The sequence below is a fragment of the Macrotis lagotis genome, chromosome 7, assembly GCF_037893015.1.
Source record: "Macrotis lagotis isolate mMagLag1 chromosome 7, bilby.v1.9.chrom.fasta, whole genome shotgun sequence".
Lineage (NCBI taxonomy): Eukaryota > Metazoa > Chordata > Mammalia > Peramelemorphia > Peramelidae > Macrotis > Macrotis lagotis.
The window spans coordinates 22,787,184-22,807,513 of record NC_133664.1 but is presented as its reverse complement, the minus strand read 5'-3'; the positions used below and the strand labels follow the sequence as shown (position 1 = coordinate 22,807,513).

Here is a 20,330-nt window from a genome sequence, read left to right as displayed (position 1 = left end):
CGTCCATCAACCATTAAATTTATTTGGAGATGATTATGATTATTGTTATTAAATTCTTCCTCTCATTGGCATTCATCAATTCCATGACCCTTTTGTTCATCTTCTTTGAAAATGAGTTAATGGACACGTCTTGCATTGTTGTCTTTAATGTTTCCTCTTTTCTGCTTCACTGAAATCATTTGGATGCCTTCAGAGTGTTATTTTTGAGAGCTTCCCATCCATGATGGGATAATTCTTGGGTTTTTCTGGATTTTGAGTTTTTGTTTTGTTTGTCAGATGCTTCAGGTTTCTAGAAGTCTGAACTACCGATCACCCAAGTATTACAGTACTACCAAGGGAAGGCCAGAAATAAAACTCAAATTTCTCTTCAAATATTGTTTTCTGAGTCTCCTATCAATTACAAAACCACACTGAACTATTTGAAAGCAATTTTAACCTCCTAGAGGAATAAACAATTAAGCTTCTATGATCTATTAATTGCAGCATACTGTAGAATTTGAGAACTAAATTATTCAAGTGTTAACTTCAAGATTTATAAATGAATCCATTCAACTGGCAATTTAAATATATATTATAAAATGATGGGCAATTTGCATGTCCCACTGATCCTTTTCATAAGAAGGGGAAGTATCTATGTCAATACTTTCTCATTCCCTGAATGTATGATTTGGGCGTTTTGGAAAAGAACTCCAAATGTTAGCATAGGGGTTGGCAACCTCCAGCACAGATGGTGTATTATTTTATTTTTAATTTTAGAGGTGTACAGACTTTTTAATTATACCACGCCCCCTCCCTACCACCTAGAAGTGCCAAAATGCAGCCTTAATCATTCTCTTCAGACGAGTTGTCTCCCACATATACCTAAAAAATTGACAAACCATATTTCATTTTTTGACAGGGTTATGAGACTGGCAGATCAAGAGAAGGCTAGAGAAGTTATTATATGACTCACCAAAATTCCAATGTGCTACCACTCTAATGCTATCGTTTTTGGCCAAGATCAGAATGTTGTTTAGATGATAATAAAGTTAGACTCAAAATAGGTGAAATGGCTGGACTAATTATTGGATGAGTGTCAACTTGGAGGGAGTTTCGAGTAGAATATCTCAAGTATTGATCCTTTTCCCTCTTCTGTTCAACAGTTTTATCTAATAACATAGATAGATGGATAGAAACAAACAAACAAACAACAAGAGAGAGAGAGAGAGAGAGAGAGAGAGAGAGAGAGAGATAGGTAAATAGATATAGAAGATAGCTGTATAGAAAGAAAGAAGAAACAAAGAAGGAAGGAAAGAAAGAAGAAAGGAAGGAAAGAAAGATAGAAAAAGAGAGAGAAAGAAAGGTAGATAGGTAGAAAGGTAGATTAGTTATAGAAGATATATAGATATATATATATATATATACACACACAGAGAGAGAGAAGAAAGATATATAAAGACAGATGATAGATATATAGATAGATAGGTAGATAGATAAGCAGGTAGGTAGGTAGGTAGAGAGTTGATAGATGATAAGGTCACCCAATAAATATCATAGATAGATAGATGGATAGATAGACAGATAGATAGAGAGAGATAATACTATGAAATCCAATTTTCAAATAAAACCAAGTAGAAAGGAATTACTTTATGTTGAATAATTGTGTTAAGAGGTAGAAAAAATCCATTTTTCTAGAAGGATAGATCAAATCTCATGAGAAGAAACTGAACAGAGATAATGTAAGAGCTTAACCCAGTCCTCAAAAAAGCAATGCTACAAATAGACAGTACAAAAGACATGACTAGATTTTGGTTTTGAAGTGAAAAGAAATAGAGTTTTAATGACTTTTGAGTGTTATAAGAATCAAAGGTCTGATATGGGAGTCAAGTTTTGCCTGTATATTCAAAGACCCATGATAGCCAGAACAAAAGAAAGTGATACTCTCCCTGATGAGATCACATCTAGAGTATTTTGCTTAGTTTTGGGCAACACCTTTTAGGAAAGCAATTCACTCCAATTAGTGTCCTGTTGCTACTTAAAATAAATAAGGAAATTAAGTTTCTTGAATATTTATTTTTCTTTTATCCTAGTAAAAGAAAAAATCTACTAGAATATTTTAAGAATTCATGAAATTTAAATGTATTTCATATCTTGCAGATAGTGATAACAGGCTGTTAAAGTTATATAATAGACATATTCTAGAAAAATAAGAATTGCAAATCAAATATTTTGAGTCAGATATTTTTAAAAACATACCTAGCAGGGCCCTGCTATTTGTAGAAATGTGTTATCTCTCTTGTTTTGTTTGGTTTTTGTTTAAACAATTTATTTAGAAATCACAGCATCACTCTTCATTGATAAATCCATTAAGATGTTCATATATCAAAATAGTATAAAGCATAATAGCAGTAGCTGACATTTATGCAGGACTTCAAGGTTATCAAAACAATTTGCAGACATGACATCATTTGATTCTAACAACAATTCTGTGAGGTAAGTCCTTCAGATACTTCCAGAGATGAAATTCCAGAGATGAGGAAATTCAAGCTCCAATTTTAGTGACTTTTCCAAGGTCACCCCATAAATATCAGAAGCATTCTTCAAACTCAATTCTCTCTAGACTCAAGCTGCAGTGTTTATTCAATTATTTCAAGCTTCCTCAAATAGAGTACATAGGTATTCAAGACAAGAAAGAAATTTCCAGAATGTGGAAAAAGATAAAATATAAAATGGTAGACATAGCTTGAATTCAGTGAGGAGAACTGAAAAGAACGTTAGACTTAAAAGTCAGGCAGCTGGTCAATAAACATTTATTATGTGCCTGCTATGTGCCAAATGCTAATAAGAATAAGAAAGATGCGTTAAATACCACTTCTCTAACAAATTCTCTAACTGTGCTCATGAGAAAATCATAATCTCTGAGACTCAGTTTCCTCATCTGTAAAATGGGGGCATAATCCCCAGAATATCTATTTCACAGGACTGTTGTAAAGTGAAAATAAAATGCATGCAAAGCACTTTGCAAACATCAAAATAATGGGTAAATGTAAATTCTCATCAGGATTTTTATGTTGCAGAGAGGTAGAGGCTTGGCATAAAGAAAACATTTACTGGTAAATGGCACTTTTCCAAAGTGAAATAAACTGCCCCTTGGTTTCTTCATTTCTGTGAACTCCAAGCAGAGGACGAATGACCATTGATCAGACTTTGAAGACAGGAGGGGTCTCTGATGGCCCTTCAGATCCTGAGATTCTGGGAAGACCAGGATAAGTATGCCCAGAAAGACAACGGTGTGCAATGGTCAGCTCTGAAGAGATGTTGAACAAACAGATGGACATTTGCCTAAAGTATTTACCCATGGCCAGAAATACATCTTCTAGAGAAGCCAAATGAAAGATTTCCTTTTTTGAAGGAATGATTTTTGAGTATTCCTAGCCATAGAGGAAGAAGGGAAGAGAAGGAACATTTATCCAGCAGCTCCTGTGTGCACTAACAACAAATATGATTTCATTTGATCCTCAAACATCCCTTGAAGCAGGTGGTTTTATTGCCTCCCATGTCACAGGTAAGAAAACTGCAGCAATAGAGATTATGTGACTTGCCCAGGGTCACCCAGGTGTAAGTATCTAAAGTTCAATTTGAATTCAGATCTTTCTGACTCTAGATCTGGCTTCCTATTTATTAAGTCACACAGCTCTCTATTCAGAGATGTCATCCTAATTGCAAGGCAAAGTAAAAGAGATTGATTTAACCATCTGCAATGAAAAAACATGGATGGAAAAATGCCTTTCAGTCATGTTGCGGCATAGAATTTGATGCACACTATTATCTCCCCAGTGAATATATAATTAGTATAGATACCTCAGATGAGCAAGGAGCCAGACCCACAATGAAGCAGAAAGAAATGTCTAGCATTTGGGCAACAGGTGTGTGGATCCTGCAGTACTTTCAATGATTTCAAACTTCTCCCCACTACAAAAACCATTTTCTTTAATATAAATTTTCTTCCAGTGATGCCCTCTGATTATAAATCTGGACTATCCTGATCTTGGGAGTATTAAAATCATGACTAACCAAAAGAGCAAGGGAAAGATGCATTTAAAAATCCAAGTAGAGTTGTGTCTAACACATATATGTAATATTATTCACAACATAAAGTGTATTTAATAATATAATAATGATTATAGCCAGCATGTATATAAGGCAATCTTATCAACTAGATGCTATTATTATTTCCATTTTGCAGATAGAGGTATAAAGAGGTTAAGTGTCTTGCTTAGGTTCATATAGCTATTAGATATGTCTGAGGTAAGATTTGAACTGAGGTTCAAAATTCAAAATCTATTTATTATGTCATCAATTTGTTTACCCATTAAAGTAGATAGTTCATTCAAGTTTCAAGAATCAGAGGGTACTATTAGATAGCCAAGGATCATGTTGTTATTAAAAGAAAAAAAAACATTAAGACTCCCAGTGCATCGACCATGCTTAAGAATCCTTTAGTCGAGGGGGTAGCTAGGTGCCGCAGTGGATAGAGCACCAGCCCTGGAGTCAGGAGGACCTGAGTTCAAATCCGACCTCAGACACTTAATAATTACCTAGCTGTGTGGCCTTGGGCAAGCCGCTTAACCCCATTTGCCTTGAAAAAACCTAAAAAAAGAATCCTCTAGTCTAAGAGAGCTACAATCAACATGTGTTTTAGGGGTGCATATTATTAGAGTATAATTCCATTCTAAATTGTTCTAGTCAGTACCAATTAGTTGGTGCTTCCATATATACCAAAACATTCACAGCAGCACTTTGGGGGGGCAGAAAAAAAAAGAAGTGCCTGCCCATCCATTAAAGGCATGGGTGAACAACTGGTGTTATATCTCTGACATGGACTATTATTTCACTTTAAGAAATGACATGGGGGCAGCTAGGTGACACAGAAGATAGAGCCCTGGGCCTGGAGTCAGCTTGGTTAAAAAAATCCAAAATAAGGAGAAAAGAAATGATATGTGAGGATTTAAGGAAAGCATGGGAAGATTTATCTGAACTGATGAAGACTGAAGTAAACAGGATCCAGAGAACAGGTTTTTTTAAGTTTTTGCAAGGCAATGGGGTTAAGCGGCTTGCCCAAGGCCACACAACTAGGTCCTTAAGTGTCGGAGGCTGGATTTGAACTCAGGTCCTCCTGACTCCAGGGCCGGTGCTCTATCCACTGTGCCACCTAGCCACCCCTCAGAGAACAATTTAATCAATAACTATAGCAACAGAAACAATCTTAAGAAGCAATTTAATTCAACTGGTCCTGATCTCCATTTTACTGCAGCCGAGATGAGGAATCATATCTCCCTCCTTTTGGTGGAAAGGTAAAGGACATAGGAGCTCTAAAGTGAAGTTCATTTGACTTAAATAATTTTCTTTCTGATATATGAGTTCAAATCAGAGATAGAGGACTTAGGAAGAAATGACCAATGAAAAAGAAAAAAAGAATTAATGGCTGACATTTCTATAGCATTTTAAGTTTTCTAAAGTGCATTACTTTAAAATGCCAATGTTATTAATTATTTTTTTAAAAAGATTTGTTTTCTTTTTGTTTTTAGTCAGTAGCTAAAAGTATGAAAAAAAAGTAAAAATGTATCCAAAGGTCAGAAATCCAGTTTACATTAAAATCTTGTCTCTATACCAATTTCAAAGCTGGTACTAATAGACTAGTAGTACGGTAGAACCAATCAGGGTGAAAATGTTTATACGGTAAAAATATGACTTGGGTGGAATTTTAACCCCTTTAAGACATTGGAAATGAAAAGATAAACTATAAATCCTAAAACACAATCTAAGTTGCTATCGATTTTGGAAGTCAATATCAAGTATTAGAAGACCAAAAATATGACAAGCAAAAATGCTGAAATGGGACTATCATCACTTGGGAAAAAACTGGAACAAATGAAAGTAAAGCAATAAATTAAAAAGCCATGAAAATTAAACCAAGAAATAATTTAAAGCCCAACAATGCTGCAGCGAAATCATCCGAGTAGGTTTAAATATTTCATAATGACACATGGCTGTCTCAAGTTATTTACATATCTCACCACTCCACAATGGATTCTACCAAGATGCTTCTGGAAACTTAAATGTTCTAAGCAGGAGATCAAGAAACCCCTAGTTGTTCAGGAAGCAATGTATGGTACAGTGGAGAGAGCACCGGCCCTGGAGTCAGGAGGACCTGAGTTCAAATCCACTCTCAGACACATAATAATTGTCTAGCTGTATGACCTTGGGCAAGTCACTTAACCCTACTTCCTTGTAAAAACTAAAAAAAAAAGATATATAAATACCAGTTTCCCCTGACCTTACAGATGCTTTGCCTACCCATGCTGTGAATATTTCTAAATACCTTCCCCTGTAGAAAGAAAAGTCAAAAAAGAAGTGTGCCCCACTGATTCATGGGAGATGTGGTTCTGGTCGCAATTGATTTTCTATAGAATTCTGGGTCTCCTCCTCCCTGGGACTTAAGTGCTCCATCTGTAAAATTGGGGGGGGGGTGTTGGGTGGAGAAGGTTAGATGAGAGAATTTCTACTTCTAGCAGGCTCTGACTCCAGGATAAGAGTCTGCTTAATAGAAATCCTTAGTCACTTAATTAAGATAAATCACACTAACACTGCCTTCTTGATAATAATATCTACCATCAACGTGTAAGTAAATCAAATAGACAGAAGTAGGCAGCCATTTACTTGGTGCATTACTGATTAACATTTTGCATCCATTCTAGCTTCTCTATTTGTACCTAGAGAATTATTTAAAATGGAAACGATAACAATAGCAATAATGAAGTTGTTGACATTACCCAAAATCATAGAGAAAGGACTAATGGAGTGTAACTCAAAATGGGGTACTTGGATGCATTTTCAGGTCCCCTTGGAGCATATTTGCCCCCAATGTAAATAAAATCACTTTTTAAATTTGCTTGATAGCTTTCGACTTTTTTTTTTATATACTTCCACTTCCAAATATATTCCTCTACCTTTCTCTGCTTTCTCTTCAAAAGAACAGGAGATAAAAAGCAGTTCAGAAACTAGCCAAAATACCCAAGTTCAGCTATATAGACCATGTTCCACACCCCTGGTCTCCCACCTCTGTAAGGAAGGAAGAAAGGTGGAGTTTTTCGTTTCTTCTTCAGATTCATCAGACTTCCCAATAAGAGCTAGTGCTGATTCTATTCTTTACAAATGAGAAAAATTGAAGCCCAGAGGGATGAAATTATTTCTCTGCAGTGACACAGTTAACAAATTACAGAAGCAGGATTCAAACCTAGGGCTGTCTCAACTCTTGGTCCAGTAACTTTTTCATTATTATACTACAAGGTCTACTGATTATAACAATGGGAAAAGACAAGAAGTCATTGAAATTCACTGAGTGTCCATACATTTAGCACAGAGAAAATCCAGGGCACTGATAATGCAAGTCCAGGCCTCAAGGAACTTACTATCTAGTTTTCCTGCCCTTTTCATGTCCCATATTCACCTAAATACTCTTCAGAACATCCTCTCAGAACTCCAGCTCACAGAAAGGGGAAAAAGGAAGGAAGATAGAAAGGAAGAAAGAAAGGAAAAAAGGAAGACAAGAAGGAAGGAATAAGGGGGAAAGGAAGGCAAGAGGGAAGGAGAGAAGGAAGAGGGAAGAAAGGAAAGAAAAAAGGAAGGGTGATAAAAGGAATGAAGGCAAGAGGGGAGAAAGAATGTAAGAGGGAAGGGAGGAAGGAAGGAAGGAAGGAAGGAAGGAAGGAAGGAAGGAAGGAAGGAAGGAAGGAAGGAAGGAAGGAAGGAAGGAAGGAAGATGGAGAAAAAGGAAGGAAAGGAAAATGAAAGAAGGAAAGAAGGAAGATAAAAAAGGTAGGAAGGAAGGAAGGATGGATGGATGGATCCTGGCTCAGTATCTTCCTAGGGTATCTCTGCATTTCAGAGTAATCCAATAACATTGTGGATTCAGTTATCCCTTTTCCCTGGTCTATATAATATAGGGAGGGAACCCGAGGATTTATCAGACCACTGCTCTAAGTTATGAGTCAGTAGATAGTCTTGAGAGCTGCTCTGAACAGAGTACATCACCTTGTGGCCAGCCTAGCAATGCATTCTTTGGATGGGTAGGATTGGTCCCCAGGCAGCTAGCCCTTCACTGGATTTCTCCGGTCCTGAACACCTTGATAGAACCTACCAGAGCTTGTTCTCCAACAGTGTAACCTTCAAGACCACCTTTCCCAATCCCTTTTAATTTCAGTGTCAATTCCATTTAAGTATATCTCTAGCTTGTTTGTCCATAGTTTGCCTGGTGTCTCTCCTATTAAACTAGGAGCAGCAACTCCAAGGCAGGGGCTGCTTTTTCCCTTTCTTTGTATTGGCACAATGGATAGAGCACTCTTGGAGTCAGGAAGACAAGAGTTCAAATATAGACTCAGAGACTTGATTCTCACTAGTTATGTAACCTTGGACAAGTCACTTAACTCTGATTGCCTCACATCCAGGGCCATCTCCAGTTATCCTGATCCATATCTGTCCACTGGGCCCAGATGACTGGAGAGAAAGTGAGGTTGGTCACTCAGCACAGCCCCCCTCACTCAAATCCAATTCATGTGATTGTCAAGGCATCACCTCCCTGATATCATGGTCTTCGAGAACAAAGGACAAAAACAGCATTCCCAGGACTTAACACAGTGTGCACAGTAAGTGACTTTGAGACAGAGGAAGAGGATATTCCTTTCTGATGATAAAGAAAATACTTAAAATAGCCTGAGAATTGCAGGAAGAGAGAAATAGAGTAACTTCTGAGCATGAATTTTCTAAGACCTTTTTTTGGCTCTAATCTCTGAACTTATATTCATAATAATGACCCAATGTAATTCAGAAAAAGTGGAATTACATTAGGCAAACTGTTAAAAATGAGATGTACCCAAGTACAGAATATATATTTCAGAAAGAAAATTCATTTTTAATCAAAATGATTATTTTTTAAGTTGCAAGTGGACATAATTACAGTATCAAGAAAATTCCTTTTAATTGCTCATGCTATCTAATACTGAAATACTCCAATGGATCTGAGATGTCACTGATGTGGGAAATCTGGGCAATGAACTGCGTCCCATTTCATCTACTTCTGACCCTTACAACACAATGGAATCCTAACAGTAAAAATGATGTCCATATACATAGCCAGTTGAGTTTTGCAAAGTGTTTTGTTTCATTTGATCCTCACAACAGCTCTTGAAGGTGTATTCTTTAATATCTTTATTTTACGGATGGAGAAACTGAGGCTTGGAGAGGAAAAGATGCTACATTTGGCATCAGACTGCAGTTTGAATCTTCAATGCTACCATATGCTACTTTATATGTAAAATGAGGTAGTCTCTTCCAGCTTTAATACATGAATTTAGGATTCCTCCAGACTCATACTATAGGCAAATAAGTTTATTTGACTTGGGATGTGAACCCAGGTCTTTCGTATGATCTGTGAACATGAATCAGGGGAAAAAACTACATCTTTATTTTCACTAATATCTAACTGAAAGTTAGATTTTCTCCAACTGTGAATGTAGGCAAGAAATATTTTTCTAAGAAAGAATCCATAGCTATTACTGGATTACCAAAAAGGTCCACAGCACCAAAATACTGAAGAATCTCTGCTTTGGGGAAAGGAAGGATAAAATCAATCTGCATATTCTTATAAAACAGAAGGGCAAACTTTCCTATGTGTGTCCTAAATTCTTCTGGTACTATGGTGAAATCCATGGCCTCTTTTCTAGGAAAATATTTTTAAATATCTAAAACACGTAAGACTGCACAGGAAATGAATTATGTTGAAATACAGTTATCAAGTTATTTTTTTAAAAAAGCAAATTTAGAAACTCCAGGCTACCCCTGATCCTCTTTGTCTTTCATAAAGTCTTCCCCAATTGAACATCTCCTACCTCTATCTCTCCCACTCTTAAAATATTTGATGTTCATTTAGAAGAGATCATGTTCAATTAAGCTCATTTCACTTTTGACAGGGCTTCTAGACTAGAAGCTCAGGAGATTACTATATATAAAGTTGATCAAGGTTTGTTGTTTTAACCAAACATTTGACTAAGTCTTTCATGTAGTCATTCTGGAAAAACAGAGAGAGGTAGGCTAGAGAGTTGAAATAAGAGGATTGGAAATGGTGGAATAGCCATACTCAAAGACTAGTCAAGTTGGAAGGAAGGCTATGGGAGAGCAGCCCAGCTAGGTTCTGAGTTGTTTAACAGTTCTATCAATGATTTGGATAAAGGCAGAGATGGTGTAATTACAAAATCTGCTCAAGATACAAAGCTGCGAGGGACATCTAAAACATGAAAAGAGAAAATTGAGTCGATCAGGGTTAAGTAACTTGCTTAGGATCACACAGTTAATAAATGTGTGAGGTCTGATTTGACTTCAGATCCTCCTAATTCTAGGGCCGGTGCTCTAACCACTGCACTACCTAGCTATCCTGAGAGTGGGAATTCAAAAAAGATCTCAACAGTCTAGAACTGTTAGATGGACCGTCTTATAAAAATGTTCATCACCAAAATTCAAATAATAATAGGAGCAACTTCTTAGGGTTGTCATGGGCATAAAATGAGTCAATTATTTGTAATGCACTTTGAAGAATTATATTTTGATATTTACATATATTTAAAATAATATATCAATGCTATATCATCATCATCATCATTGATTTCTATTTGGGTTAAAAATCAATTTCTATATCATAAGCTGGGAGAGACAACATTAAACAATATTTTATCTGGGTAAGTCACTATACCTCCACAGGTATCAGTTTCCTTATCTGTAAAATTAGGGAATTGAACTAAATGGCCTCTGGGGTCCATTCCACTCTACACTTAGGATTTCATGAAAATCCAAGAAATTAAATGGACTCTAAGTCCAATGGGAATCAAGACTTGTGATAAGATAAACGAAAAAGCTAATGGAATCACAGGCTGCCTTAGGAAAAACATAAATATAAAATAGTGTCCAAAATTGGTAACCTAATATTCCTCTACCCTGGTCAAAACACAGCTAGAAAATTTAGAGAATTTAATTCTCTGTAGTTTTTTGAGTTAATCATTGAAACAATGAAGTGAGTTAGAGTAAATAGGTTTCAAGGGTGAAAGACCTCTAGTTTATGGTATATGAAGGCTGAAGGGAAAAAAGTGCCGATATCCAGTCTGCAAAGAGGATGTCTAGAAAGGGCAAGGTAGCTGGCCTCCAGGATTTTAAAGAGGTGTCACATAGAAGAAGAGAAGTGTATTCTGTTGATCCCAGAGGATAGATTGAGGAGCAATGGGTGAGAATTACCGTCAAATTTTGTCTTGATAGCAATAAAAAACTTCCTACTCACAAGAGCTGGCTGGAAATGAAATGGGCTGCCTTGAGTGGTTTTCCATCTCTTGCGATCCCTGAACAAAAACTGGTTGACCACTTGTTGGTCAGAGATTCTTCAACCTCCAAATGGTCTCTGAGGTCCATTCCCAGTTGGAGATCCTGAACTTGTTATCTCTTTTAAGCCTCTGGTTATGACTCTCATACTACAACCAATATCACTTTCCATCATTTGTTCTAGTTTTGAGGGAGTGGAAATATCATCAGAAATGCCCTGGTTTTCCTGACCTCCTTACTATCACACTATAGCTTTCTTTTTAAATAGAATTTCTAAGCTGGAAGGGATTTTATATGTTAAATGAATTGCCTGGACATACTGTGTATACAGAGTGACACAATGGCTGTCTGACCTTCTTTGGCTTCCTTGATACCCAAGAGAGGCTAACCTCTGGGTCGATCCCTTCTGAAGAGGCAGGATGGTAGAGACATTGGTAATCTTGCTAACAAGATCTGAGGTTCCTTCCAGCTCTTACTAGGCAAGTGATTTTGGGTAGGTCAAGTCATCTCTCTAAGCCTCAGTTTTCTCAACAGTAGAATGGGAATTCCAATACTTGTAAGAGCTACTTCACAAGATTGCTGTGATAAATGAATGATATAAAGATGTGTAAAGAGGAGTTTTGCAAAACTGAAATGTAGTTGTCAAAGAGACTTTCCTAAAGTGCAAGTCTAACCATGTTACTTCCCATTAATCAACAAACTGCTGTAGCCTCCTAGATCAAATGCAAAAGTTTTCCATGTTCCATTTAAACCCTTTTCCAACCTGGTTTCTTCCTACTTTTCCAGTCTTATTATATTTTACTTCCCTCTCCACATTCTACATCCAACTACATTAGCCTCTTTGCTATTTCTCCCCCTAAATGAGACATTTCCTGCCTCTGCACCTTTGCCCTGGCAATGTTTTATCTCCTACCTCTCCATCTAGTATCCTGAGATTCCATCAGGATTTAGCTCAGATCCCACCCTTCATAGTAGACCTTTTCTGGTCTCCACCTTTCCTCCTCCACTCCTCTACTACCCCCTCCTCTTTTACATATACTCCGTCTATATCTTAGAGATATGTGGTTATTTACCCATTCACTTTCCAATTGGAATAAGATGCAGTCCATGGCAGTGACTTTACTTTTGCCTCTCCTTGTTTCTTCAATAGAACAGGCCCTGCCTTATAGTAAGAGGAGTTTAATAAGTGTTTGAGCATATGTTAACATATAATAAATGTGTTGACTGAGCCCATTTTAGTTATTCCTATTATGACCTAGGATTTGAATTACTCTTCTGCATTGTTTTCAAGCAGTTAGACAAGGTGTAGCATTAAAAGGCAAAGTTCTTAAGACTTGCTAACAAACTAGCTGCAACATTAAATTTGGAATCTTTTATGTTCCAGGTAGGCACTGTGCTAAGAGTTAGAAATAGAAATAAAACAAGTAAAGTGGTCCCTGCCCTCAGGAAGCTTCCATTTCAATGGAGGAAGACAACACATAAAGGGGAAGGGTCTCATACAGTGGCATAGCTGGGGATGACTGGAAAGTGCTATACAAGCCTGGAACTGAACAAGACAAAGACAAAGCTGGTCTACAAAAGCCCAGGGAAGTTCCAAGGGAGATTCCAATGTTCTGGATACTTCTCATGCACATTCAGTTCATCGGTACCCAACTCTCCATCAAAGATGCCTAGCAACTGGTACCTGCCTAGTTTGTCAATGCCATGATAATGTAACCTCCTAATAAAGACCACTGAAGTCCTGTTTTTTTTCCACTGCAGAAGATGAACAGAGCCATAGAATAGTAGAATATAGGAAGAATACAGAAAGCGAGAAAGGAGCCCCTCATTTGACAAATTAGGAAACTGAGCCCCAGAGAGACTAGAAGTGCCTTGACCAAAATCCCATGGCAAATTAATGATAGATCAAGATCTAGAGACACAAGATCACATATAGGGAGTTGAAAGGAACCCCAAAGGCCATCCTGTCTGATTCCCTCATTTTATAGATGAGGCAGCCAAGTCACAGAGAGTCAGATGATTTGCTCAATGTCACAAAGATATTAAATGGCAGAGTCAATGTTCTCATGGGTAAAATGGAGTCTTGGACTAGATGGTCTCTAAGATGGAGTTCTGCTTTACATCCAGTATCCTATAATTCACAAAAAGAAGTTATATACAGAGGCATTGGAATTTCCTAATAATTAGAATGATTCCAAAATGAAATAAGCTTCCTTCTAAGTTACTGAGTTCCCCATCTCTAGAAATATCAAGTAGATATTGTTACCAATATCGTAGAATATATTCCTTCACAGGGTAAAACATTAACCTCTAAGGCCTCTTCCATCCTAATGTACTATGTCATCTCATAGAATTTAATTGAAATGGTGATCTGGTGTAGACACCAAGGCGTCTACACAAGACAGTCACTCATACACAAACCTGGTCTTTTTTCTTCTTTAGCATCTTTTCTTCCTTAGTATCTTTCATCGCCTAGCACCAAAATCTGACACATTAATAGCTACTTAATAAACCTTGTTGAATGAATCAATCCAAGATAATATTTTATCTTGCTTAGCATAAAGTGACTTGTTTCCTTGATTATTTACTTAACTACTTCAACTTGCCATTCCATTCCACATGAGGAGGTGCAGACATAGTAAAATCTAAAAGTCTGTACAGAGAAAGGATGCTGAAGAATCCTAGAAAATTCGGGGATGCAAAACATCTCTCCTTGCTTTGGGGGAGCATGGAAGAACTGGTCCACAGTTGTACATCCATGGCTCACTCTGTCCATCCTAGGTCCTCTCCTATCCTGTCCCACCCAGACAGTAACTGCAGCCTCCTAAGGGAACTCAGGCCAGGGTCTCCTTCATTTCCCCCAGTTACCTCCCTTTCCTTCCCTCATCAGTATTCCCTCCAGAGGCAGCAGGCTAGAAAGGAGGGATGCTAAGGTCCTGCTGACTCTCCTAATGAGGAACAATACACAGGGGGATGGTTCTTTCCGACTTGCAGTGCTGGGATTCAGTCTTTCAGCTGAGGATGCAAGTTGTTACATTATACAGGTCATAGAAAAAGACACAGAGCTCCCAGATAAATCATTTCTACTCCACCACTGAACTTCCATTCCATTTGAAGCTTTGCAAACAGAAGCCTTGCTCATCAAGATAAAATTAAAGCTACCGTGTGAGAGGAGAATCTTGACTCAAGTTGAACAGAAAAAATAATAGATGGCTTCTGTCCCTTCTTCCATCTTGTGGCATCCCTAGCTTCCTTCAAGCCTCAAGGCAAGAGCCACTTCTCCATCCAGTGTACTCCTCATCCCATTAGCTCACAGTGACCTCTTATATACCTCCCAGCCTCCCACAACACCAAAATTTGCTAGCTCTGTGACCAGGGTCAAAAAAGTACCAGCTATGGGACAGCTAGGTGGCACAGTGGATAGAACACCAGACCTGGAGTCAGGGAGTACCTGAGTTCAAATCCAGTCTCAGACACTTAATAATTACCTAGATGTGCGGCCTTGGGCAAGCCACTTAACCCCATTGCCTTGCAAAAACCGAAAAAAAAAAAAGCAAGGATCAGCTACCTTTTTCTATCTATGCCTCCCTCCCTCTCAATCTCACAGCCCTGGCCAGGTTCTGAAGTCATAATTAAATCAATAATATTGCTATTGGAAAAGGACTGCCAAATTACTTCCCTATGGCACTACTCCCCATTCTTCAACTTTCACAGATGAAACAAACCTCTTTAGTCATCTTGCCCCTTAGTTATCATCTCCCTATTAGAATGTAAGTTCTCAAAAGGCAGAAACTTTTTTCACTTTTCTATTTCTATACCCAGTCATTGGCAGTAACTATCACTTAATAAAGGCTTTTGCTCTCACTCCTATTACTTTTGTGCATTTGGTGTTACCCATTTGTATTCATGTTGTTTCTCTCAATAGAATGTAAGCTCACTGGGAGCAAGAACTGATTGCTGGTTGTTTTTTTTATCTTTCATCACTTAGCACCAAAATCTGTCACATTAATAGCTGCTTAATAAACTCTTGATGAATGAATCAATCCAAGATAATATTTTATCTTCCTTAGCATAAAGGGCCTTTTTTGTCTTGATTATATACTTAAACTTGCCATTCCACTCCACATGAGTAGGCACAGACAAAGTAAAATCTAAAAGTCCGAACAGTCATTAAAGGTAGGAGAATTAAGTCAGTATGCAACAGGAGCCCCTCTCTATCATAATCTTACATAATTTATAGGCATGCCATTGATATTCAAGACGATGGCATGATCAAGTAAGACAGATCATTTAACACACTTCTCAAATTTCAGATTGTACTACCTTGCCAAATGTATCTGGAAAACTACTGGGGGTTTGGAGGAAATATGCTGGTACCCTACACCGTTGGAATATGTTCATCCCAATAATGGTATTATTGCCCCTTCCATTTAATTGTGATCAAACCTGGACCATCACATTTTTAATGTCTCTTGGATATAGCTACAGTCAATCCAGAGTTTGGCTGGATCTCCAGTCATCAATTTCACAGCCTCATTCAGGACACAAATCCTCATAGATCTCTGCTCTTAAAGGAACTTGGGTTTGCCATCATCTAACTGGGCAAAGAAATAATCCTGCAATTATAGACCAATCATGAAGCTAATGGAGGTGGCAGATGATTTTTCACTGAAATGTTGGTGAAAATTTCCAAGCTGATTGGAAATGCAATGTGAGTCAATGGAAAACTCACTTGCTATAAATGCGAGAATCTCCCTTAAAAATGGCAACCTTACTACCCATGTATGTCCTCAAACAACTTGCTTCCCCTGCTGGGTCTTAGAGTTTTTAATCTGTAAAATAAAGGGGACTGGATGGCTGCTTCTTCCAGATCTAGACTAATGATCTAAGCAAATTCCCAAATGATTTTGATTTGTTTATTTGTTTTCCACCAGGAATATGGACCAAAGCCTGGTCAGCTAAGTGGCATGGTGGATAGGGTGCCAGGTTTGGGGTCAGTAAGATTCACCTTCCCAACTTCAAACCTGTCCTCAGACATGTACAAGCCATCTGGTATGACCCTGGGCAAGTCACTTAACCCTATTTGCCTCTGTAAAATGTGTAAAAAAAAATTATAAAATGAGCTGCCCATCCTGTATCTTTGTCAAGAAAACCCCAAATGGGGTCCGAAAGAGTCAGACAACTGAAATGACTCAACAGCAGCACCGTGGGCAAAGCTACATTCATTAGAAGAGACTAAAGTTGGCCCAGTTCTATCTGGAGTCTCAGAAAGGCAGGACATTGAAATCAAGGAGAACTGCACCAAGAGTGATTTGAATGACAAATGAGAAGAGGAAGGCTTCTCTGGTGGCTAAAACGCCTGTTTGCCAGTTTCACTTGGATTTGGGCCCTTGAAGGAAACATCCATTATAGATACTGATTTTACAGATTAAAAACTCAAGGTCCAGATGGGGGAAGGAAGTTGTTTGAGGTTACCCAAGTTCTGTGTTCCTCATGGAAGATTCGGATGAGATCCTGAGCCTGGAAACATCTCTTCTAAGCATGGGTTCTGAAAAGATTGAACTGTCAATTTTTCATGTGTTGTTGGGTTTTAGAAGGTAATCATGTCTTTTCTGTCCCCCCTCTTCCTCATCCCCCTTTATCTACCACCAAATCAAAGTCACTTTGTATTAAATAGTTCCCAAAACAATTAAATACTAGACTAGACTAGGAGGGAGGGCTCAAGTCCTGTCTCAGGCAGGCCTCAGTTTCTTCATCAGTAAAGTGAGAACAATAAAACGTATAGCTCTGACTGACAGATTCCTTGTTAATGGTCAATGGAGTCCTACCAGTGAGGCAATTTACATACTTGGAAGCTGCATAAAAGTGAGTTATTGGGAAGCAGCCTCGGTATTGTAGAAAGAGTTAGCCATATAATCCAGAAGCTCTGGTTCTGCCTTTGGCACATACTGCCTTATGACCCTGGGCAAGTCCCTTCATGGCATCTCTTCAAATTACTGAGCAGGTGCAAATCTTCAATGTAATAAGTGTGACCACTAATAATGATAAAGGGCATGCAGTTGGAAAAGCATTATATTGGAGGGTTTCTTCCTTGTATTAACAAAAAGTCACTGAAGAGAATACTATTCTTATTTTTGTTTTACAAATGAGGAAACCATTTTAAAAAATACAGTGACTTGCTCAGGGTCTAACAGTCAATTTATGTCCAAAGCAGGGTTTGAACTCGGTGTCTACCAGACTACAAGAAGTCTGGCCTGCCAATAATCCCTACACTGCCTAGTTGTGGTTTCCTATCCCAGGGAAACTGCAAAATTCAATGATTGGCAGTTATTCTTCAGCAGATCCCACTGTCTTTGAAAGTTGGAAAAGCCAGAAATGCGCAAACACAGAAACTTTACTTATCAACAATCCATTGTTGCTTTGCCTGACACTTCCCACTCATAACCAGAAGCCCCAATTTGTTGGAGCCAGGCCTCTAAAGATCACAGACAAACCTCCCTGGTTACACAAAGCACTCCAGGGCTTACCTTTCACAAGGACTCATTAGGAAATTCTCAGTACAGTCTGAGCTGCACCTCTCTCAGATTCAAAGACAAGTTTATTCCTTGAGGACTCCTGGTCTTTCAAGAAGCCAGGAGCTAACGCCTTAGCAAAGATCCCCAAGTAATCACAACAAGACCAGGTACCCATCTCTTAAATCAATGCCATCAGCAGGACCCAGAAACCACCAAAGCAAAACTTGCCAGAACTTGGCCCATCAGTTTTCCCCCTTTAGTTGAGTTCCTCCGTCTCCTTCCTCCCTGGGTTCCAAGCATCTTTGCCCAATTGGCCTTCAGTACTCCTCTCTCTCTTATTTAGAAACTTCCAAGTAAATCTCTTTCCTAGGATAGTTTGTGCTTCTGATTGACTTTCTTCCCCTTTGCCCAAGTAACTGTAGCCCCTGCATGGGGCTGGGCCCCATATGGACAGGCTGGGTGGGTACTTTTCTTCAACAGGTGCAAAAGAAAAGAAGAAAGAAGGAGGAGGAGAAAGAAGAAAAGAAAAAAGAAGAAAGAAGAGGAAAAAGTAAAAAAAAGAAACGAGACGAAAGAAAAGAAGAAGAAGTAAAAAGAAGAAAAGAAGAAGAAAATAAAAAGGCCAGGAGGAAGGACATAACTTCAGGCTGTCTCCCTCCACCCTGCTCCCACCAAAGTAGGGGAAATTCTATGTCTCCAGGCTCAGTCTCCCCCACTCTCACCCCTAAACCCCGAAAAGGGAAAATCAGATCAAGATTAGGGGGAGTGGGGGCACAAAGCTAATTGCAGGGTGTGAGCCTGCTGGGCGGGGAGAATGGGCCCCAAACACTTTCTCTCACCCCCTGAGGGCCCGGGGTTAGGAAAAGCAAGGGGAAGTGTCTCCTGAGTTACCCTCCATCTGGCTGCGGCTGCTGCTGCTGCTGCTGCTGCTGCTGCTGCTGCTGCTGCTGCTGCTGCTGCTGCTGCTGCTACGGGTGTCGGTGGCTGCAGCCGAAGCCTGTGCTTGCAGTTCCTGGGAAGGAGAGGAAGACTCTGGCACCTCCCCGCTGGCTGCGGCAGCCCGCTGCTACCTTCGCAGCTGTCTAAGGGCGGCGCCTGTTGTTGCTACTGCTGAGGCTGCCCCTGGGATCCTCTGGGCGTCCCCGAGCCTAGTGACAAATAGCTGCAGGTGGAACACCCCACCCCCACCCCTTCTCTTTCTTCCAACATGAAGGCCAGGCGTGCAAGTGCACGCACGCCTTGCACTACTAGGTTCAGGCCGGGCTCTGCCCCCTATCAGCAACTCTTCTCTGTGGCCCCCTTTCTGAAACTCCTTTGAGCCCCAAGATGCATCAGTTTTCCTAGCAGGAAGGTTGACAGATCCTAGACCTCGAATTGAAGGAAGCAACAATAATTAATTAGTCTGTCCCCTTCATTTTTACGTATGGGGAAACTGAGTTCAAGCCAGGACAGGGACTTGGCCAAGGTCACATAGGCAAGTAGTGAGAGTCAGAAGCATCATCTGAACCCTGGTCTTCTGACTCCAAGAGCAATTGTTCTTTCAATTTGCTAAGCTGCAGAACCTTCTTGGGCAAGAAGAGCAGGCAGTAGAAGTCTAGGATCAGGGGATTATCATTATTATTATTATTATTATTATTATTATTATTATTATTAGTTCCTTCTACTACTTATTATGAATAAATTGATTATTTATTCAGACTCATTTTCTAAAAGATAATTGGTGCTTAATATAGATGGGCGTGCAAGTCACAGTGTGTGTGTAGGGAGGAGCAGGAAAAGGCAGCACACAAAAGCTGCACCCCACCTCAACCTCCATTTCTTGGGGAAGGGAGGATCTGGACTACATGATGCTTTAGAAGGGGACTTGGTCTTTTTTTTCCCCCCAGTCTTTAAGATAGCTTCAATAGGCGCCTGAGCTCCCGAGGTTCCCGCTTGTTCCTCAGTTGGCAGGTTCCCAGTCCGGTCCTGCTTTGCAAGCTGAGCCCGTTGATATTTAGACCCTGCCACCTTGCCAGATTTGGCCAGCTTGCTTAGTAGAGGCCTATTTTCGGGCTGGGCAGGGCCTGCTGACCATTCAGTACTTCTCTCTTTTATTTAGGAACTTTCAAAGCGAATCTCTTTGCTAGGATCGAGTTTCAGGCTTTTGAGACTGGCCGGATCTCAAGAGCTCTGGTAGTGCAAGGGAGAGTGAGTGTGAGAGTATGTGTGACATAGGGGTGGGGAGGAAATTTGATAAGGAGGGGAGGAGGTTGTGAGTCAGAAAAATGTTACACTGACCTTCAGAGGATCAGAGAACTGAGAGGTTCAGAGGACCTTAGATTTAGGGTTGGAAAGTACTAGAGAGAACATCCAGTATTAGCCCCCTGGTTTTACAGATAAGGACATAGACCTTTAGAGACTGAGGGACTTGGCCAA

General features: G+C 39.3%; 1 protein-coding gene across 1 annotated transcript in view; it reads right to left on the bottom strand.

Moving 5' to 3' along the window:
- GADL1 (glutamate decarboxylase like 1) overlaps positions 1–18,908 on the bottom strand; it is a 194,888-nt gene extending 175,980 nt beyond the window's left edge. Inside the window, exon 1 of the mRNA XM_074195631.1 lies at positions 18,807–18,908. Within this exon, the coding sequence (XP_074051732.1) occupies positions 18,807–18,813 (7 nt within the window). The 5' untranslated portion in view covers positions 18,814–18,908. The remainder of the gene's footprint in view (positions 1–18,806) is intronic.
- Positions 18,909–20,330: the final 1,422 nt, after the last annotated feature.